Here is a 19,259-nt window from a genome sequence, read left to right as displayed (position 1 = left end):
GGAGGTGGCACAGTGGATATGGAGTTAAGACTCTCGAGCATGTGGTTGCCCAATCAATCCCTGTAACCCCAGGCACTGTATGTACAAGTGTGATACTCTGGTTCTTTCTCCCAGTAAATAAATAAAACTAAGAAGAAGAGTGGTCCGGGAGGTGGCGCAGTGGATAAGGCTTTGGGCTTTCAAGCATGAGGTCCCAAGTTCAATCCCTGGCAGCACATATACTAGAGTGATGTCTGGTTCTTTCTCTCTCTCCTATCATTTCTCATGAATGAATAAAATAAAACTTAAAAAAAAAAAAAAAACTAAGAGGAAGAGAAAGAGAACAAAAAGAAAAACTTGCCCAAGGACTGGGAGGTGGTATAGCGGCAAGACTTTGTTTTATATTATGTACATTTTTCCTCCAGAGTTATCACTGGAGCTAAGTGCCTGCTGTATGAATCCACAATTTTTCTTTTCCTATTTAATAGGACAGAGAGAAATTGAGAGGGGAGGGAGAGACAGAGCAGGAAAGACAGACACCTGCAGACCTGCTTCAGTTTATGAAATGTCCTCCCTGCAGGAGGGGAGCAGGAGCTCGAACCCAGGTCTTTGTGCATGGTGCTATGTGTGCTTAACCAAGTGTGCCACCACACAGCCCCCGGCTTTAGAATTCTAAGTATGAGGTGGTCTGGGAGGTGGTGCAGTGAAAAAGCTTTGGACCCTCAAGCATAAGGTCCTGAGTTTGATCCCCGGCTGCACATGTGCCAGAGTGATGTCTGGTTCTTTCTCTCTCTTCCTGTCTTTCTCATAAATAAATAAAATCTTAAAAAAAAAAAAAAAGAATTCTATGAGGTCCTAGGTTTAATCCCAGGTACCGTCTATGCCAGAGTACTGCTCTCATGACCCCATGCCTCCCCCCCCCCCACCTCTACCTCATGAAATAAGCAAAATCCTTTTGAAAATTATCACTCTGGGCCTGGGAAGACAGCATAATAGTTATTCAAAAAAACTTTCATGCCTGAGAGATTGAATGTTCCAGGTTCAGTCCCCAGTAGCACCATAAGCCAGAGCTGAGCAGTGCTCTGGAAAAACAAATTGAAAAAGTATCCCTCTGCAAAGGCTCAGCAAGGAGAGTGAATGCTTTGCTTGTAGATAGCTCAGGATTTGATTTCTTGCATCACAAATGACTGAGTGGTATTCTGATGTCTCTCTTCCTCTCCTTTTCATAGAATAAGTAAATCTTTAAATATATATATATTAAGGGAGTTGGGCGGTAGCACAGTGGCTTAAGCGCACGTGGCTCAAAGTGCAAGGACTGGAGGAAGGATCCTGGTTCGAGTCCCGGGCTCCCCACCTGTAGGGGAGTCGCTTCACAGGCAGTGAAGCAGGTCAGCAGGTTTCTTTCTCTCCCCCTCTATCTTCCCCTCCTCTCTCCATTTCTCTCTGTCCTATCCAACAATGACGACATCAACAACAATAAACAAGGGCAACAAAAAGGAAATATATATATATATAAAATGGGAGTTGGGCGGTAGTGCAGCAGGTTAAGCGCACCGGGCGCCAAGTGCAAGGACTGGCATAAGGATCCCGGTTCAAACCCCTGGCTCCCCACCTGCAGGGGAGTCACCTCACAAGCGGTGAAGCAGGTCTGCAGGTATCTCTCTTTCTCTCCCCCTCTCTGTCTTCCCCTCCTCTCTCCATTTCTCTCTGTCCTATCCAACAATGATATCAACAACAACATCAGTGACATCAATAACAGTGATAATAATAACCACAACAACAATATCAACAACAATAATAGCTACAACAATAATGGAAACAACAAGGGCAACAAAAAGGAAATAAATAATTGGCATATTGCACCAAAGTAAAAGACTCTGGTGGGGAGAATACAGGTCCATGAAAGATGATGAATGACATAGTGGGGGTTGTATTGTTAAATGGGAATCTGGGGAATGTTATGCATGTACAAACTATTGTATTTACTGTTGAATATAAAACATTAATTCCCCAATAAAGAAATAAATTATAAAAAATAAATAAATAAATAAACATTTAAAAAAATTATTCCCTTTTGTTGCCATTGTTGTAGTTATTATTGTTGTTGTCGTTGTTGGATAGGACAGAGAGAAATGGAGAGAGGAGGGGAAGACAGAGGGGGGGAGAGAAAGAAAGACACCTGCATACCTGCTTCACCGCTTGTGAAGCGACTCCCCTGCAGGTGGGGAGCCGGGGGCTCGAACCGGGATCCTTGAGTGGGTCCCTGCGCTTTGTGCCACGTGCGCTTAACCTGCTGCGCTACCGCCCGACTCCCTGGAATATTTTTTTAATCTTTTAAAAAATTATATATATATATATATATATATATATATATATATATATATATAAATAATGGGCAAGGGTAGATAGCATAATGTTTATGCAAACAGACTCTCATGCCTGAGGCTCCAAAGTCCCAGGTTCAATCCCCTGCACCACCATAAGCCAGAGCTGAGCAGTGCTCTGGTTAAAAAAAAAAAAAAAATATATATATATATATATATATATATCATTTTATCTTTACAGTGGCATTAACAAATTCTTTAAGTTTTGGATAGGGACAGAGAGAAACTGAGAGGAAAGGGAGAGAGAGAGAGACCTACTGCACTGCTTCACCATTTATGAAGCTTCCTCTCTGCAGGTGAAACTGGGTCCTTGTGCACGGTAACATTGCTGTACTGGACGCACCACCGCCCGACCTCCACAGTGCCTCTTCACAGAAGACACTATTATCCCAACCAGGGGTGGACCACTGCGGTGGCCAGAGCTTAGGACTTAAAAGCATGAGAGCCCAGATTCTATCACCAGCATCACGTGCCAGAGTGATGATGCCCTGGCTCTTTCTCCTTCTCTCTCATGTTAACAGATAAATAAAGGGGCTGGGTGGTGATGCGCTTAATTGAGTGTGCACATCACCATGCTCAAGGACTCAGGTTCAAGTCCCCCCCCTTCCCCGGGTCCTGACCTACAGGGAGGAAGCTTCAGGAGTGGTGAAGCAGGGCTGCAGATGTTGCACTTTCTCTCCCTCTCTGTTGCCTCTTCCCCTTTCAACTTATCACTGTCCTATCAAGTAAAAAGGAAAGGGGTGGAAGAGAGGAAAAAATAGCCACCAGAAGAAGCAGTGGATTTGTGGTGCCTGAGCCCTAGCAATAATCCTGGTAGCACTAAATAAACTTTAAAAATTAAAAAAAAAAAATTCTAGAGGGGGTAATTGAGTGTGCGCAGAGAAAACACAGAACTTTCTCTAGGCCACAGGGCATGTGGTAGAGCAGGAACTTGGGTACAGACCTGTCACAGCAGGGCAAGAGTCTGTAGCTATTTCGCCAAACTCCGTCTCAGCCCTAGTGCTGACTCCCTCACCCTCAGGTCTAGCAGTGTGGCCAATAGGCTGTGAGTCCTAGCAAAGTCATTCTCATCAGCAGTTCCTGCAGTATTCTAGATGCCTCTGCACCCATCTGTGTGATATAGGACTAGAGACCTGGTGACAGTAAGTAGCTGGTAACAACAGTGGGCACTGCCAGTGCTCTGTCTGACAGAACGCACTGCACAGCCAGTAGGTTGTAAATGTGTTTGCTTCTGCCAGTTTGACCCTGTGACTTTTTTTTTTTTTTTGTCTCCAGGGTTATTGCTGGGACTTGGTGCTTATACTATGAATACACTGCTCCTGGTGGCTATTTTTTCCCCTTGTTTATCTTTGTTATTATTATTGTTATTATTATTGCTGTCGTTGCTGGATATGACAGAGAGAAATCAAGAGAGGAGGGGATGACAGAGAGGAGGAGAGAGAGACAGACACCTGCAGACCTGCCTCAACACCTGTGAAGCAACCCCCCTGCAGGTGGGGAGCCAGGGGCACAAACTGGGATCCTTCAGCTGTTCCATAAGCTTTGCGCCATGTGCGTTTAACCCGCTGTGCTACCGCCCGGCCCCCCTCCTGGGACTCTTAAGGCTGAAACTACCCTCAGGGAAACTGTCTTCAATTACAATCCTGCTAGCCCTTTCCCTCCTCCCTGCTCTTTCACTCTCTCACCAGTTTCTCACCATTTTCTTTTTTTTTTTTTTTTAATATTTATTTATTCCCTTTTGTTGCTCTTGTTGTTTTGTTGTTGTAATTATTGTTGATGTCGTCATTGTTGGATAAGACAGAGAGAAATGGAGAGAGGAGGGGAAGACAGAGAGGAGAGAAAGATAGACACCCGCAGACCTGCTTCACCGCTTGTGAAGTGACTCCCCTGCAGGTGGGGAGCCCAGGCTCGAACCAGGATCCTTGCCCTTTGCGCCACGTGCTCTTAATCTGCTGTGCTCCTGCCCAACTCCCTCTCACCATTTTCTAATTAAGGACCCGCACATCAGTCCTCAGGTCAGAGTTTGCTTCTGGGGTACCTAAGTTGAGACAATGACAGAGTAGGGGTTAAAAGTCCAGCTTCCTGCCTGTTATTAAAGTTCTAGAAATTTCTTTCTTTACCAATTAGTGACAGAGTGGAGAGAGATTGAGATAGAATCAAAGTATCACTCTGGCACATATGATGCTAGGGATCAAAGGTGGGACCCTATGCTCCAGAGTCCACTGTACCCCCTCCTGAGTTAATTACAAGAAAGTCTGATTGGGACACAGCTCTTATGTATGGTCTGTGGCTCCTTCTTCCCTACAAAACTGAGCAGTTGCAATGGGAACTGTATAGCACTTCCAAATAGGTCCTATTGGGTCTTCTGCAGAAAAGGTTTACTGACCCAATCAGAGTAAGTCTGAAAATACTTATCACTCACCTCTAGGGGCTGTTACAGAATTAAATAAGCTAGAAAGAGCCTGGAGCAGGGAGACAGTATGTGGCTATGCAAAAATGAGCATGTTAAGTCAACATACTATCCAAGCAAGTTATTTCACTGGCCACTTTTTCTTCTTCTTTTTTTTTTCTTAATATTTATTTATTTATTTATTCCCTTTTGTTGCCCTTGTTGTATTGTTGTAGTTATTACTGTTGTTATTGATGTCATCGTTGTTGGATAGGACAGAGAGAAATGGAGAGAGGAGGGGAAGACAGAGAGGAGGAAAGACAGACACCTGCAGACCTGCTTCACCGCCTGTGAGGTGACTCCCCTGCAGGTGGGGAACCGGGGGCTCGAACCGGGATCCTTACGCTGGTCCTTGTGCTTCGCACCATGTGCACTTAACCCACTGCGCTACCACCCAACTCCCCACTTTTTCTTTTATTTCACCCAGAGCACATCTTATCTCTGGCTTATTGTGGTACTGGGGATTGAACCTAGGAGCTAGGCAGTGATACTTTACTTGTGACCTACCTGTGGGCTTGTTGAAAACAGATTTCTGGACCTCACCCTAGACCATTCCTAGTTTGTCGGGAAAGCCATGGTGCATTTTTGCATAGGAAAACCTAGAAGAAGTGGTCCAGGAGGTGGTGCAGTGGATAAAACACTGGGTTCTCAAGCATGAGATCTCGAGTTTAATCCCCGGCAGCACATGTACCAGAGTGATGTCTGGTTCTTTCTCTCTCTTCTCCTATCTTTCTCATTAATAAAAATAAAATTTAAAAAAAAAAGAAAAGAAAAACCGGGAGTCAGGTGGTAGCGCAGCAGGTTAAGCACACGTGGTGCAAAGCACAAGGAACGGAGGGAGGATCCCTGTTTGAGCCCCCAGCTCCCCACCTGCAGGGGAGTCATTTCACAGGCAGTGAAGCAGGTCTGCAGGTGTCTGTCTTTCTCTCCACCTCTCTGTCTTCCCCTCCTCTCTCCATTTCTCTCTGTCCTATCTAACAACAACATCAATAACAACAACAATAATAACTACAACAACAATAAAAAACAACAAGGGCAATGAAAGGGAAAATAAATATATATAAAAAAATAAGAAAAACCTAGAAAAATATGCCATCACTTTTCTGTCAACTCAATAGAACCATTCTAGAACTAAGGTGGGGCCTAGATTTTCTGGAGACTCTGATGTACAACAAAGGCTGAAAAACAGACCTACAGATCAACCTATAAATAACTACAATTGTCTACAGGCACAAACCTCCAGAATTTCTTTCTTTTTAAAAATTTTTTTAAATTTATTAATGAGAAAGATAGGGGGAGAGAGAGAAAGAACCAGACATCACTCTGGTACATGTGCTGCCAGGGATTGAACTCAGGAGTTCAATGCCTGAGAGTCTAATGCCTTATTCACTATGTCATCTCCCAGACCACACCACAGAATTTCTAAAAACCTTAAAAATAGAGGCACAAAAGTTTTAAGTACATCATCCAAAATTCCACTTTTTAAAAAATTTTTATATTTATTTATTTTCCCTTTTGTTCCTCTTGTTGTTTAACATTGTTGTGGTTATTGATGTCTTTGTTGTTGGGTAGGACAGAGAGAAATGGAGAGAGGAGGGGAAGACAGAGAGAGGGAGAGAGAAAGACAGACACCTGCAGACCTGCTTCACCGCTTGTGAGGTGACTTCCCTGCAGGTGGGGAGCCGGGGGCTCAAACCAGGATCATTATGCCAGTCCTTGTGCTTGGTGCCACGTGCGCATAACCTGCTGTGCCACCGCCCGACACCCTAAAATTCCACTTTTTTTTCACCACCAGGATTTTACTGAGGCTTCACACCTGCATAATCCCATCAGTCTCAGGGTTTATTTTATTTGGATGGAGAGAGAGAGAGAGAGACAAAGGAAGGATGCAATAGCACTGCTCTGCGACTAGTGAAGTTTTCTCTTGGCAGCAGCACTCAGCCTTCATGGGGAAACTGCACCAATGGGGACTGCAAGCCCCCCACTGACCTCAGGGGGTGCTGTCCTCACCCTCAGTGCACAGAGTCTTAGGAGCAAGATTCAGTTAGGACTCAGAGAATGTCCTACTACCGTGTGGTAACCAGGGCCTTGAGCCCAGGTCTTCATGTATGGTCAAGTGTGTACTCTACTGGGTGAGCCATTTCTCAGACCACTGGCATTTATTTATTTATTTTTCTACAAAAGTTATCACTGGGAGTGCTGGGTGGTGGCACACCTGGTTAAGCGCACATACCACCATGCACAAGGACCCAGGTTTGAGGCCCCACTCCCCACCTGCAGGGGGTCTTTCTCTCTCCCTATTTCCCCTCCCCCTCTCAATTTCTCTCTGTCCTATCAAGTATAACAGGAAGCCAAAAAAAAAAAAAAAAAAGGAAAAAATGGCCACCAGAGTGGTGGGTTTCTAGTGTCAGCACTGAGTCCTATCAATAACCCTGGTGGCAATTTAAAAAAAAGAAATAAAAGAGTTGTCACTGGGGCTCGAAAAAAAAAAGAAATAAAAGAGTTGTCACTGGGGCTCGATGCCTGCAACACCACTCCTTTTTCCTTTTTGAGAATAAGAGGTAGACAAGGAGAGACACCTGCTGCAGCACAGCTCCACTGCTAGTAAAGCTTCCCAGAAGGTGAAAATCAGGAGCTTGGGCCTGGGAGAGCAGCATGGTAACGTGCACTCTACTGGGTGGGCCCCTATCACCTTTTCTTTTCTTTTTTGATTTTATTGCCTCTAGGCTTATCTCTGGGGTTCGGTACCTGCACTACGAATCCACTGCTCCTGGAGGCCATTTTTCCCCCCATTTTGTTGCCCCTTTTGTTGCCCTTGTTATTGTTGCCACTGCTGCTGTTGTTGTTGGGTAGGACAGAGTGAAATGGAGAGAGAAGGGGAAGACAGAGAAGGGGAGAGAAAGACAGACACCGGCAGACCTGCTTCACTGCTTGTGAAGCGAACCCCCCTGCAGGTTCAAACCCCCTGGGGGTTTGAAATGGGATCCTTAAGCCAGTCGGTGCCCTTCACACCATGTGCGCTTAACCCTCTGCGCTACCACCCAGTCTCCCCTCAACACCATTTCTAAGTGCAGTATGGAGGCATGAACCCAGGGCTTCCAGCACCATGGCACACACTCTACCCATGAGCTATCTCTCTGGCCAGATCCCATGATTTATCCATGGATTCACAGCTAAGATTACATGAGTCAGACTGCTCCAGGTAATGCTGTTTCTCAAGCAGTCATCTAGGTAGAATCAGCTACTTATGTTTAATATATATATATATGTATATATGCATGCCTCATATGAAATAAACGCGCGCACACACGTATGCTCACATCGACATGCATGGAAAAAACTACAGTGGGAAAGGTACACGGTACGTAATCAAGTTGCATGAGAGCCCTCAGGCTGCGGGCAGGGGGAGAACTGCAAGTGTACTTGTAGCTCTGAGAGCAACCTTGCACCGCAGGATTCTGGCTTCTGGGGCCGCGCACCAACACCGGCTGTAATATCCCCGCCAACCTGAGGGGGCGCTGTCCTGGCTGCACACGGGCCACCGGGATCCAGCTTCCGCAAGCGCTCAGCCTCCTCCTGTCAAGATTCCCCGAGACCACCAGCCACAAGAAAGTGCTGCCTGGCTCACTGCGGCTGCCCTCCTCGTCTGCGGATGAGAATCCGAAGCTCAGAACGGGTGCGCAGCTTGTCCCAAATCCTATAGCCGACCTGAACTCGGTCCACTGAACTGCCCAGCGCTAAAGGCTGCCTCCCAAGGGTCCAGCGCGGGACTCTGGGGAGATTTCTCTCGCCAAGGAGCGGTCTTGAACTAAGCTTCTCTTAGCTCCCTTCCGGCCAGCCGAGATTCTGAGAGTACAGGTTTGTTTGTTTTTCCCTGAGACTTACTCAGCAGGGATGGCGCTGGGGAGTGAACCTGGCACCTCAAGCCTCAAGCGGAAAAGTCTTTTTGCAAAAACAATTATGCTGTCCCCTCCCATGGTATATTACTATTATTTATTTTTGTTGTTAATCAGAGCACTGCTCGGCTCTGGCAGATGGTGCTAGGGACTGAACCTGGGTCTTCGGAGTCTCAGGCATCAAAGTCCTTTTGCTGAGCCATTATGCTGTTTTCCCCCGCCCGGAAGCACACGGTCCTTGACCCCCAGCCGGGTCGTCTTCCCAAGGGGCAGCCGGCCTGGAGGAGAGCCGTGTACGCAGCCCCCACACTACCCACCGAGCACAAGAAGACGGTCCTCGGGCCGCAGCTCCGGCTCTAAGAGGGCGCGGAAGGAGGAGAAGTCTCCAAACCACTCGTAGGGGGCAGAGTGAGCCGAGCCCCGATAGCGCTGGTCCCAATACTGGACTTCGCAGTAGCCGCGGTTCTGCTCTGGCAAGTCGGGCGAGGACTCCGGCGCCCGGGGAGAGGCCATGCTCGCCGCAGACAGCCCGCGAGCGACATGGGGCGGGGCTTGTTTCCCCCGCAGCCAATCGAGAAGGCTGGATATGGGGGTGTGTCCTCATCGCCCCGCCCGCCCACAGCTCGGGCTCAACACGAACACGTGGAGCTTCCGTCCCAACCTGGCGCTGCCTGAAGAAAGCTCCGACTGGAAAGAGCCCATCGGGATCCAAGAGTTCTCCGTGTGAGGGCACACCCATTCATGAAAGCCACGTGAGGGCGTCGCATTCACTGCCCCCTCTCACATTTTCCGTTTCCTTCGCTTTTCTCATTAGAAAACCTGGGAGTGGGCTCGGGGGGTGAAGAGTAGATAGCATAATGGTCATGCAAAAAACACTCCTACCTGAAGCTCTAAAGGCCCGGATTCAATCCCATAAGCCAGAGCTGAGCAAAGCTCTGGTAAAAGAAAAAGAAAGAAAACCTGACAGTCACCACACTGTTCATTTCTTCCCAGTTTTGAGCAATCAGAAGGCTCCGAGGGAAGCGGAAGGGGTGCGGACACAGATCTGGCCCTCCAGAAGGTGCCGTGAATGCGAGTAATCCCATCCCACACGTGTTGAGTGCGGGCAGGAACGGTGCAGACTAGGCAAGGGCTCAGTGCACTGTAGCGCTTGCGCCCAGGGCTGAGGAGTGACTGTTCCTGAGCCTGCGGAGTAAGCAGGCAATCGGGAGGCAGACTTGGAAGAAACAGTTTAGCAGAGCAAGTGCAAAGGCCCAGGCGGCTCAGGGCTGCGCTCAGAGGACTGCGTTGTCCCGCGCAGTGAGCGGAACCTAAGTGCAACAGGGCCGGGCTTCCGGGGTGGCGGACTCAGGCTGGCCAGGCACCTGCAAGATGGCGGCGGGTCCGCGGAAACGCGGCCGGGCCACTTCCACGGCCGGAGCACTGGGACACTGCGAACAATGGCTGCGCCGCGCCTGGCAGGAGCGGCGACTGCTGCTTCTGGAGCCGCGCTACACGCTGCTGGTGGCCGCCTGCCTCTGCCTGGCGGAGGTGGGCATCACCTTCTGGGTCATTCACAGGGTGGCATGTGAGTGCGCCGATGGGGGACTTGGGGGAGGGAAGATCTAGGGTTCCAACCCCCCACCCACACACACCCCCAAAGAAAACTGGGACCCCATATGGGGATTTCAAACCCAAACCTCAGACCTACTTGTCGTCAGTTGGAATCCCATGTTATTACCCGGGTCCTAAAGCATTCTCCCTGAAATATGAAACGCGATCTTGGTTTCTTTCCCCCATAATGGAAGGAGTGATCCCTAGAGATTGTCCTCCTTCCTTGAACATAAAACTCTACAGGTTAATAAAGTCAGCCAGCTGGGAACTCAGGAGCTGGGTATGAGATGACTTATGACTGCAGCAGCTGCTAGTCTTTGATGCTTTGAACACACCCTGCCATCCTGCATTTTCCTCCTCTGTGCATTCCTAAGTCTCATATCAACAGTGGCATGTGATGACTTCAGTCCTCTTGGCATGATGGACAGTTCCTTTCCAGGCTGAATGCAGACCTAGGGCTAAAGACTACTGATTCAATACATTTCTACTAAATGAATATTATATTGCTAGGTGTGGGACTGTGGTGGAAGAGATCGACTTACACATCCTATTTGGGTGTGTGGGCCTGAACAAAAGTAAGTTAGCAGAAAATTGCAGTCCATCTTATTCATCTTGGTAGTAGTAAGAGAGAGGGCAGTAGACACAGGAGAGCACCCTAGCCAGACTTGAAGTGTCAGGGAAGACCTCCCAGACTGTTGAGTACTCTAGACAAAAAGTTATCTGTAAAAAGCCTTCAGTCTAGAAATTCTGGTTCCTTTAATAAATTGAACGAATTATTTTTCAAAGCAGAACCGAAAACAAATGCAGGTAGTACCCAGAGATGAGATAATATCTGAGAACCTTGTTGAAGAAATAGCTACCCCAGAGCTGAGCAATGCTCTAATATCTCTCTTATCTTTCTCTGTATATCTTTCTTTCTGTATCTCTCATTAAAATAAATACAGTATTTTAAAAAATCGCTAGCATGGTGGTGAAGCATTTAGGACCCCATAATTCTGATCTCACTCTACCCCTCCCAGTTCACTGATCTAGGCACTTGATCTCGTTGATTCATAGGTTCTTCTAAAAATTAGAATAGGACCGGGGAGGTAGCATAGAAGTTTATGTAACAGATTTTCAAGACTGAGGCTTAGAGATTTCCAGATTCAATCCCTAGCACCACTATAAGTCAGAGCTGAGAAATGCTCTGGTTAAAATAATAATAACAACGAGAATAGTAAAGGTTAGATTTTTTCAAAGATTTTATTTATCTATTAATGAGAAAGATAGGAGGAGAGAGAGAAAGAACCAGATATCACTCTGGTACATGTGCTGCCGGGGATTGAACTTAGGACCTCATGCTTGAGAGCCTAGTGCCTTAGCCACTGTGTCACCTCCCAGATGACCACTAGAGGTTAGATTTTTATCTTAAAAGTCTTGGGAAATCACTGCAGTGCTTAAAGCAAGGATTTCTGTTATAGGAGAGCTCTCTGGTTGTGGGGTAAAAAAAAAAAAAAAAAATACATTGTAGTGTGTAAGAGTGAGAGCTAAAAGCCTAATCTGGAAACTTGTCTCACTGAGGCTAGAAATTGTGTTAGACCCACATTTGTAATGTGTAATAGCAGAGAAATATGAGGTAGTAGAGATATTTAGGGGGCTGGGCAGTGACACACCTGGTTAAGTGCACATAGTACAAAGTGCAAGGTTCCTCTTCAAGCCCCTAGTTCCCCACCTGCAGGGCAGTTGCTTCACAAGCAGTGAAGCAGGTCTGTAGGTCTCTTATCTTTCTCTCCCCCTATCTTCCCCTCTTCTCTCAGTTTCTCTCTGTCCTATCCTGTCAGAAAATGGAAAAAAATGACCTTCGTTAGCAGTGGATTCATAGTGCTGGCACCAAGCCCCAGCAATAACCCTGGAAGCAAAAATAAATAAATAAACAAATAAATAAATAAGATATTTAGGAGGAAAAACAAATAGGATTGGGGGGTGGGAGTTCGGAAATGAGAGAAGGATGCATAAAAAATGTTACCAAAGTCTGTGACCTGAATGGCTGGAAAGTCGATGGTGGCATTCATGGAACCCAGAGAGATGAGCAGATGTGGAAGACTGTGAGTTTAACTACAGACAGGTTGAGATGCTGGACCCTCTGAGTTCACCCAGAGCATGCCAGGCAGTTAGGCAGGAGGCCATGATCAAAGTCTGGGGAGGCCGATGGAACTCTCTGCTTGATGGACGGAGCTGTAGGGATCTGATGGGTTCTAAACCAGGAAGTAAGCACGCCCTCCTGTCCTGCTCCAGACACAGAGATCGACTGGAAGGCCTACATGGCTGAAGTGGAGGGTGTCATCAACGGCACATACGACTACACACAGCTGCAGGGGGACACCGGACCTCTGGTGTGAGTGGGGACAGGAGGTGTGACGAGGACTTGGGGCTGAGGGCTCTCAGGCTGGCTGACCTGACTCGAACTTCTGCACCCTCTCAGGTACCCAGCTGGCTTCGTGTACATCTTCATGGGACTCTATCACGCCACCGGCGGGGGCACTGACATCCGCATGGCCCAGCACATCTTCGCTGTGCTCTACCTGGCCACGCTGTTGCTGGTCTTCCTGATCTACCACCACACCTGCAAGGTGGCCCCCACTGCTGGCACGGCGGGGGGGGGGGGGGAGACGGCTTGGGGTTGGGGTCTGACCTTATTGCCCACCGTGCTCCCTCCTCAGGTCCCGCCCTTCGTCTTCTTCTTCATGTGCTGTGCCTCCTACCGCGTGCACTCCATCTTCGTGCTGCGACTCTTCAATGACCCCGTAGCCATGGCCCTGCTCTTCCTCAGTGTCAACCTTCTGCTGGCCCGGCACTGGAGCTGGGGCTGCTGCTTTTTCAGGTCAGCACCCTCCTAAATGGCCCCCACTCACTGTGCATTCCCACCATCACACCCCACTCTTCCTCAGAGAAGGGAGAAAATCAAGTCCCCACCGGGAGAGATCCGTAGAAAGTCTCTGTCTCAGGCCAGGCGGTGGCACCCCTGGTTAAGTGCACATAGTACCATGTGCAAGGATCCAGGTTTGAGCCCCGGCTTCCTACCTGCAGCAGAAATGCTTCATGGTGAAACAGGTTTGCAGGTGTCTTTATCTCACCCTCCCCTCTTTTTTTTTTTTTTTTTTTTAATTAAAGAAAGGATTAATTAACAAAACCATAGGGTAGGAGGGGTACAACTCCACACAATTCCCACCGCCCAATCTCCATATCCCACCCCCTCCCCCGATAGCTTTCCCATTCTCTATCCCTCTGGGAGCATGGACCCAGGGTCATTGTGGGTTGCAGAAGGTAGAAGGTCTGGCTTCTGTAATTGCTTCCCCGCTGAACATGGGCGTTGACTGGTCGGTCCATACTCCCAGTCTGCCTCTCTCTTTCCCTAGTAGGGTGGGTCTCTGGGGAAGCTGAGCTCCAGGACACATTGGTGGTGTCTTCAATCCAGGGAAGTCTGGCCGGCATCCTGATGACACCTGGAACCTGGTGACTGAAAAGAGAGTTAACATACAAAGCCAAACAAATTGTTGAGCAATCATGGACCCAAAGCTTGGAAAAGTGGAGAGGAAGTATTAGGGAGGTACTCACTGCAAACTCTAAGTATACTTCTGCTTTCTTACTTTGGTGCCATACTCCAAACTCAGTCAATTTCTGCTTTGCGTTTCTACTTCTTTTTTTTTTTTTTTTACATGCATAACATTCCCCAGATTCCCATTTAGCAATACAACCCCCACTATTTCATTCATCATTTTTCATGGACCTGTATTCTCCCCACCCACCCACCCACCCCAGAGTCTTTTACTTTGGTGTAATACTCCAATTCCATTTCAGGTTCGACTTGTGTTTTCTTTTCTAATCTTGTTTTTCAACTTCAGCCTGAGAGTGAGATCATCCCATATTCATCCTTCTGTTTCTGACTTATTTCACTCAACATGATTTTTTCAAGGTCCATCCAAGATCGGCTGAAAACGGTGAAGTCACCATTTTTTACAGCTGAGTAGTATTCCATTGTGTATATATACCACAACTTGCTCAGCCACTCATCTGTTGTTGGACACCTGGGTTGTTTCCAGGTTTTGGCTATTACAAATTGTGCTGCCAAGAACATATGTGTACACAGATCTTTTTGGATGGATGTGTTGGGTTCCTTAGGATATATCCCCAGGAGGGGAATTGCAGGGTCATAGGGTAGGTCCATTTCTAGCCTTCTGAGAGTTCTCCAGACTGTTCTCCACAGAGGTTGGACCAATTGACATTCCCACCAGCAGTGCAGGAGGGTTCCTTTGACCCCACACCCTCTCCAGCATTTGCTGCTGTTACCTTTTCTGATGTGTGACATTCTCACAGGAGTGAAGTGATATCTCATTGTTGTCTTGATTTGCATTTCTCTGACAATCAGAGACTTGGAGCATTTTTTCATGTGTTTCTCGGCCTTTTGGATCTCTTCTGTGGTGAATATTCTGTCCAATTCCTCCCCCCACTTTTGGATGGGGTTATTTGTTGTCTTGTTGTTGAGTCTGGTAAGCTCTTTATATATGTTGGTTATTAAACTCTTATCTGATGTATGGCATGTAAAGATCTTCTCCCATTCTGTGAGGGGTCTCTTGATTTGGGTAGTGGTTTCTTTTGCTGTGAAGAAGCTTTTTAATTTGATGTAGTCCCATAGGTTTATACTTGCCTTAGTCTTCCTTGTAATTGGATTCGTTTCATTGAAAATGTCTTTAAAATTTATGCGGAAAAAAGTTCTTCCAATATTTTCCTCTAAGTATCTGATAGTTTCTGGTCTAACATCCAAGTCCTTGATCCACTTGGAATTTACTTTTGTATTTGGTGAAATACAGTGATTCAGCTTCATTCTTCTGCATGTTTCAACCCATTGTTTCCAACACCATTTGTTGAAGAGACTCTGCTTTCCCCATGTAATAGTCTGGGCCCCTTTGTCAAAGATTAGATGTCCATAGGTGTGGGGCCTCATTTCTGGGCTCTCAATTCTATTCCACTTCACCCTCCCCTCTTAATTTCTCTCTGTCCTATAGAATAAAATAGAAAGCAGTAGATTCATAGTGTTAGCACCAAGTGTCAGTGGTAACCCTGGAGGCAAAAAAAAAAAAAAAAAGAGAGAGAAGTCTCCCCACCCCCCCCCCCACGCCCTTCACAGCAGCATCAGCTGTATCAGTTGTTGGAACTGGTTTGTACTCAGTGTAAACACTATGGGCATGTTTGCTCACTCACCTAGATGGGACATAGTGATTTTGACTTCCCATGAGACTGCTTTCCCTCCCCTCCAGCAGGTGTGTGTGGGGGGGAGCTCTGAGGACTGGTGGGCAGGGGAAGGGAGGAGTCGCTGTGGTGTTGGCAGAGGATGCGTCTGGCATTCACCCTGGAACTGATGTCCACCCTCCCTACCACAGCCTGGCCGTTTCTGTGAAAATGAACGTGCTCCTTTTCGCCCCCGGGTTACTCTTCCTTCTGCTCATGCAATTTGGCCTCCGTGGGGCCCTTCCCAAGCTGGGCATTTGTGCCATCATTCAGGTACCCATCCCTCACCTTGCCTCCTTTCTGTTTTGTCTGGCCTTTTTCCTCAAAGCCAGGCAAAAGGGCTTTAGTGTGATCGTTGGGTGGGAGTCCATAGGCTATGGGCTTGACATTAAAATAAGCATATTGAATGAGGTGGTCTCCAAGGGCCTTTCTAGCACTGCCTGTTTGTGACTTGAATCCAAATCATTGTTAGACCTTCCTCCAGGCTCTGACCTGGGCGAGGGCTGTGCAGCTGGCTTCCCTTCTGTCCTGTTGGGGCCCATACCCTGTTCCCTCTGCCCTCAGCAACCCGAGTGAAGACTAGGTGTAAGCCTGGGCTGCTCTGCTGACACTTCACCCCTCCGCAGGTCATCCTGGGCCTGCCTTTCCTGCTGCAGAACCCAGTCGGCTACCTCTCCCGCTCCTTTGACCTCGGCCGCCAGTTTCTCTTCCAGTGGACCGTGAACTGGCGCTTCCTCCCCGAGAGCATCTTCCTGCACCGTGCCTTCCATCTGGCACTCCTGGCTGCCCACCTCAGCCTGCTCCTGCTCTTTGCCCTCTGCAGGTGGCACCGGTGAGAAAGGGGGACAGTGCCAGGGACTGAGAGTGAAGGGGCACTAGGTTGCTGTGGGCAGATGCAGCATTGTAGGGGGGTCTAGACCTGATAAATGCCTGTGTGCTTTCTCTCCAGGACTGGGGAAGGCATCCTGTCACTACTGAAGGAGCCCTCCAAAAGGAAGGTCCCACCCCAGCCGCTCAGACCCAATCATATCCTTTAAGTCATGGGGTGGGAAATCTTGCTCTCTCCGGTGGAGAGGTGATCCTGGGTACTTCACCCTGGGAGGGGGCAAGAGTAGCTCCAGGGCCCATTAAGGGAGCACCTCCTCTGTCCAAACACTGTGTCGAGCACATGCCATATTTTATCCTTTCTCTCTTTCTTTGTATTGCCACCAGGGTTATCACTGGGACTTGGTGCCAGCACTACAAATTCACCACTCCTAGTGGCCATTTTTTTCCTTTTTTTCCCCCATCTTCCTTTTAATTTTATCGGATAGGACAGAGAAAAATTGAGGGGAGAGCGAGAGATAGAAAAAGAGAGAAAGACACCTACAGACCTGCCTCACCATTCAGGAACCTTCCTCCCTGCAGGTGGGGAGTGAGGGCTCAAACCCAGGTCCTTGTGCGTGGGAATATGTGCACTTAGGCAGGTGTGGCACCTCCCAGCCCACTGTATTTTATTCTTAATTCTAAATATTACTGAGTAGCATCAAGAGTGCTTCCCCTCTGCCTGGCACTGTCCTCAGAGAGTTACATACATTCTAACACGTAAAGTTCACAGGAGACCTTGAGATCAGAGAGCATTTCTATAGTCGAGTTATAGGTGGCAAGATCAGAATTATACGTGGTTGAGGACATTTTTCTTCTTATCACTGGAACTTCACCTTTCTGGGCTAATTTTCTTATTTCTTCTCCTTCTTCTTTTTCCCTTATTGGGTTCTCAGAAAAGTCATGACACATTTTTCTATGTAAAAATGCAGCATGATTGTTCTAACAACCCAGTAGATAGAAGGAAAGAAGGAGAGAGAACTGTTAACGCCAAACTGTCCCCAGTGCCATGGGGACCAGGATTTTTTTTTTTTAATTTCTTTATTGGGGAATTAATGTTTTACATTCGACAGTAAATACAATAGTTTGTACATGCATAACATTTCCCAGTTTTCCATATAACAATACAACCCCCAAGGAGGCCAGGATTTTAACCCCAGTTACACATATAACAAAACAAGTTTCTTCCCAAATGAGCTCATTTGGGAAGTCTGAGCTAAAGTCAATTTAATGTAACCAGGCCATTTAGCTAGTAAGTGGTGAATTCACTCATCCTTGGGACTCTAGGCTTAGTTCACTTAAGTAATAGGTTCACTTAAGTAATAGGTTCAGAGAGGTTAAGAAACTTGCCCCAGGGCTGGGCAGTGGCACACCTGGTTACGTGCACATAGCACCACGCACAAGGATCTGGGTTCAAGCTCCCATAACCCACTTGCAGTAGGCATGCTTCACGAATGGTGAAGCTGGTCTGCAGGTATCTATCTTCCTTTCTTCCTTTCTGTCTCACCTTCCCCTCTCAATTTCTCTGTCCTAGCCAATAAAATAGGAGGTTTAAAAAAAGAAAAAATGACTGATATGGTGGATTCATAGTGCCAGCACTGAGCCTCAGCAATAACCCTGGAAGCAAAAAGAAACTTGCTCCAAAGGTATGCAGATAGAAATAGCAGGAGTAGGGGCTGGGTGGTAGTGCAGCGGGTTAAGTGCACATGGCGCAAAGTGCACTGACCGGCATAAGGATCCCAGTTCGAGCCCCGGCTCCCCACCTGCAAGGAGTGTCACTTCACAGGCGGTGAAGCAGGTCTGCAGGTGTCTATCTTTCTCTCCCCCCTCTGTCTTCCCCATCTCTCTCCATTTTTGTCTGTCCTATCCAACAATATCAATAACAATAATAACTACTACAATGATAAAACAACAAGGGCAACAAAAGGGGAAAAAATAGCAGTGGCAGGAGTGAGGCTGTGGAGCATACACCTTACGGTGCACAAAGACCCAGGTTCAAGCCCCTGGTGTTTCATTTCTCTCCCTCTTACCCTCTAACTGGAAAAACAAATAGTTCACCCAGAGTGGTAAAAAAACATATAGGTACAGAAACCCTGCCCCTGGAAAAAAAAAAATTAAAAAGGAAAGAAAGAAATGGCCGAGCTAGGGAGCTCTCTGACCCCCTAAAATGTGAGCCTCCTCTGGTCTGGAACACCCTTGCCTCCAACTCCTGCCCCTACCACTCCGCCCTCGGCCTTGACCACAGGCTACAGATTGTGTCTACCCTCTTCACTTCTAACTTCATCGGCATCTGCTTCAGCCGATCCCTCCACTACCAGTTCTACGTCTGGTACTTCCACACGCTGCCCTACCTCCTCTGGGCCACCCCTGCGGGCTGGCTCACACATCTGCTCAGGTACTGGCCAGGGGCCACCTGGGGGGTGGGCAGGGCCATGGGGTGCCCAGGGCTGGAAGGGATGCAGCGCTCCTTCCTCGCCCCCAGGTTGCTGGTGCTCGGGCTCATCGAGCTCTCCTGGAACATGTACCCCTCCACGCCCTGCAGCTCAGCCGCGCTGCATATCTGCCACGCAGTCATCCTGCTGCAGCTCTGGCTAGGTGCCCAGCCCTTCCCCCGGAGCAGCCAGCCCTGCAGGAAGACCCACTGAGCGCCACTCCCGCCCCTGCAGCCGCCCTGGAGACCTCAGACAGACGGGTGGTCAGAGTCAACTCTGTGCCAGCCTCCCTGGAGACCCCAGGCCGTGAGGGCGGCGCACGGCAGATAAAGAACTTTCTGGAGTCCCAAGAGGCACTTTATTGCATAGAACGTGGGGGCTGTGGCTCTCCGCGTCA

The 19,259-nt window shown here is 48.0% G+C and overlaps 2 protein-coding genes across 4 annotated transcripts in view; one reads left to right on the top strand and one right to left on the bottom strand.

Annotated features, from left to right (window-relative positions):
- ECE2 (endothelin converting enzyme 2) overlaps positions 1 to 9,793 on the bottom strand; it is a 54,986-nt gene extending 45,193 nt beyond the window's left edge. For both annotated transcript variants that reach the window (XM_060172063.1, XM_007529782.3), the window contains exon 1: positions 9,026 to 9,793. In XM_060172063.1, the coding sequence (XP_060028046.1) occupies positions 9,026 to 9,221 (196 nt within the window). In that variant the 5' untranslated portion in view covers positions 9,222 to 9,793. The remainder of the gene's footprint in view (positions 1 to 9,025) is intronic.
- A 148-nt stretch (positions 9,794 to 9,941) lies between these two features.
- ALG3 (ALG3 alpha-1,3- mannosyltransferase) lies at positions 9,942 to 19,212 on the top strand. 2 transcript variants are annotated; one of them, XM_060172061.1, is made up of 9 exons: positions 9,942 to 10,275; positions 12,576 to 12,675; positions 12,763 to 12,910; positions 13,001 to 13,161; positions 15,719 to 15,839; positions 16,193 to 16,398; positions 16,516 to 16,593; positions 18,682 to 18,825; positions 18,913 to 19,212. In XM_060172061.1, the coding sequence occupies exons 1-9, from the start codon at positions 10,080 to 10,082 to the stop codon at positions 19,073 to 19,075; spliced, it is 1,317 nt and encodes a 438-aa protein (XP_060028044.1). In that variant the 5' UTR covers positions 9,942 to 10,079; the 3' UTR covers positions 19,076 to 19,212. The 2 variants fall into 2 exon arrangements, with proteins under 2 accessions (XP_060028044.1, XP_060028045.1); XM_060172062.1 differs by having other exon boundaries at positions 9,980 to 10,238.
- The last annotated feature ends 47 nt before the right edge of the window (positions 19,213 to 19,259 follow it).

The sequence above is a fragment of the Erinaceus europaeus genome, chromosome 14 (assembly GCF_950295315.1).
Source record: "Erinaceus europaeus chromosome 14, mEriEur2.1, whole genome shotgun sequence".
In the NCBI taxonomy this organism is placed as follows: Eukaryota; Metazoa; Chordata; class Mammalia; order Eulipotyphla; family Erinaceidae; genus Erinaceus; species Erinaceus europaeus.
Note: the sequence above shows the minus strand (reverse complement) of the source record. Positions and strands in the feature narration are given on the sequence as shown.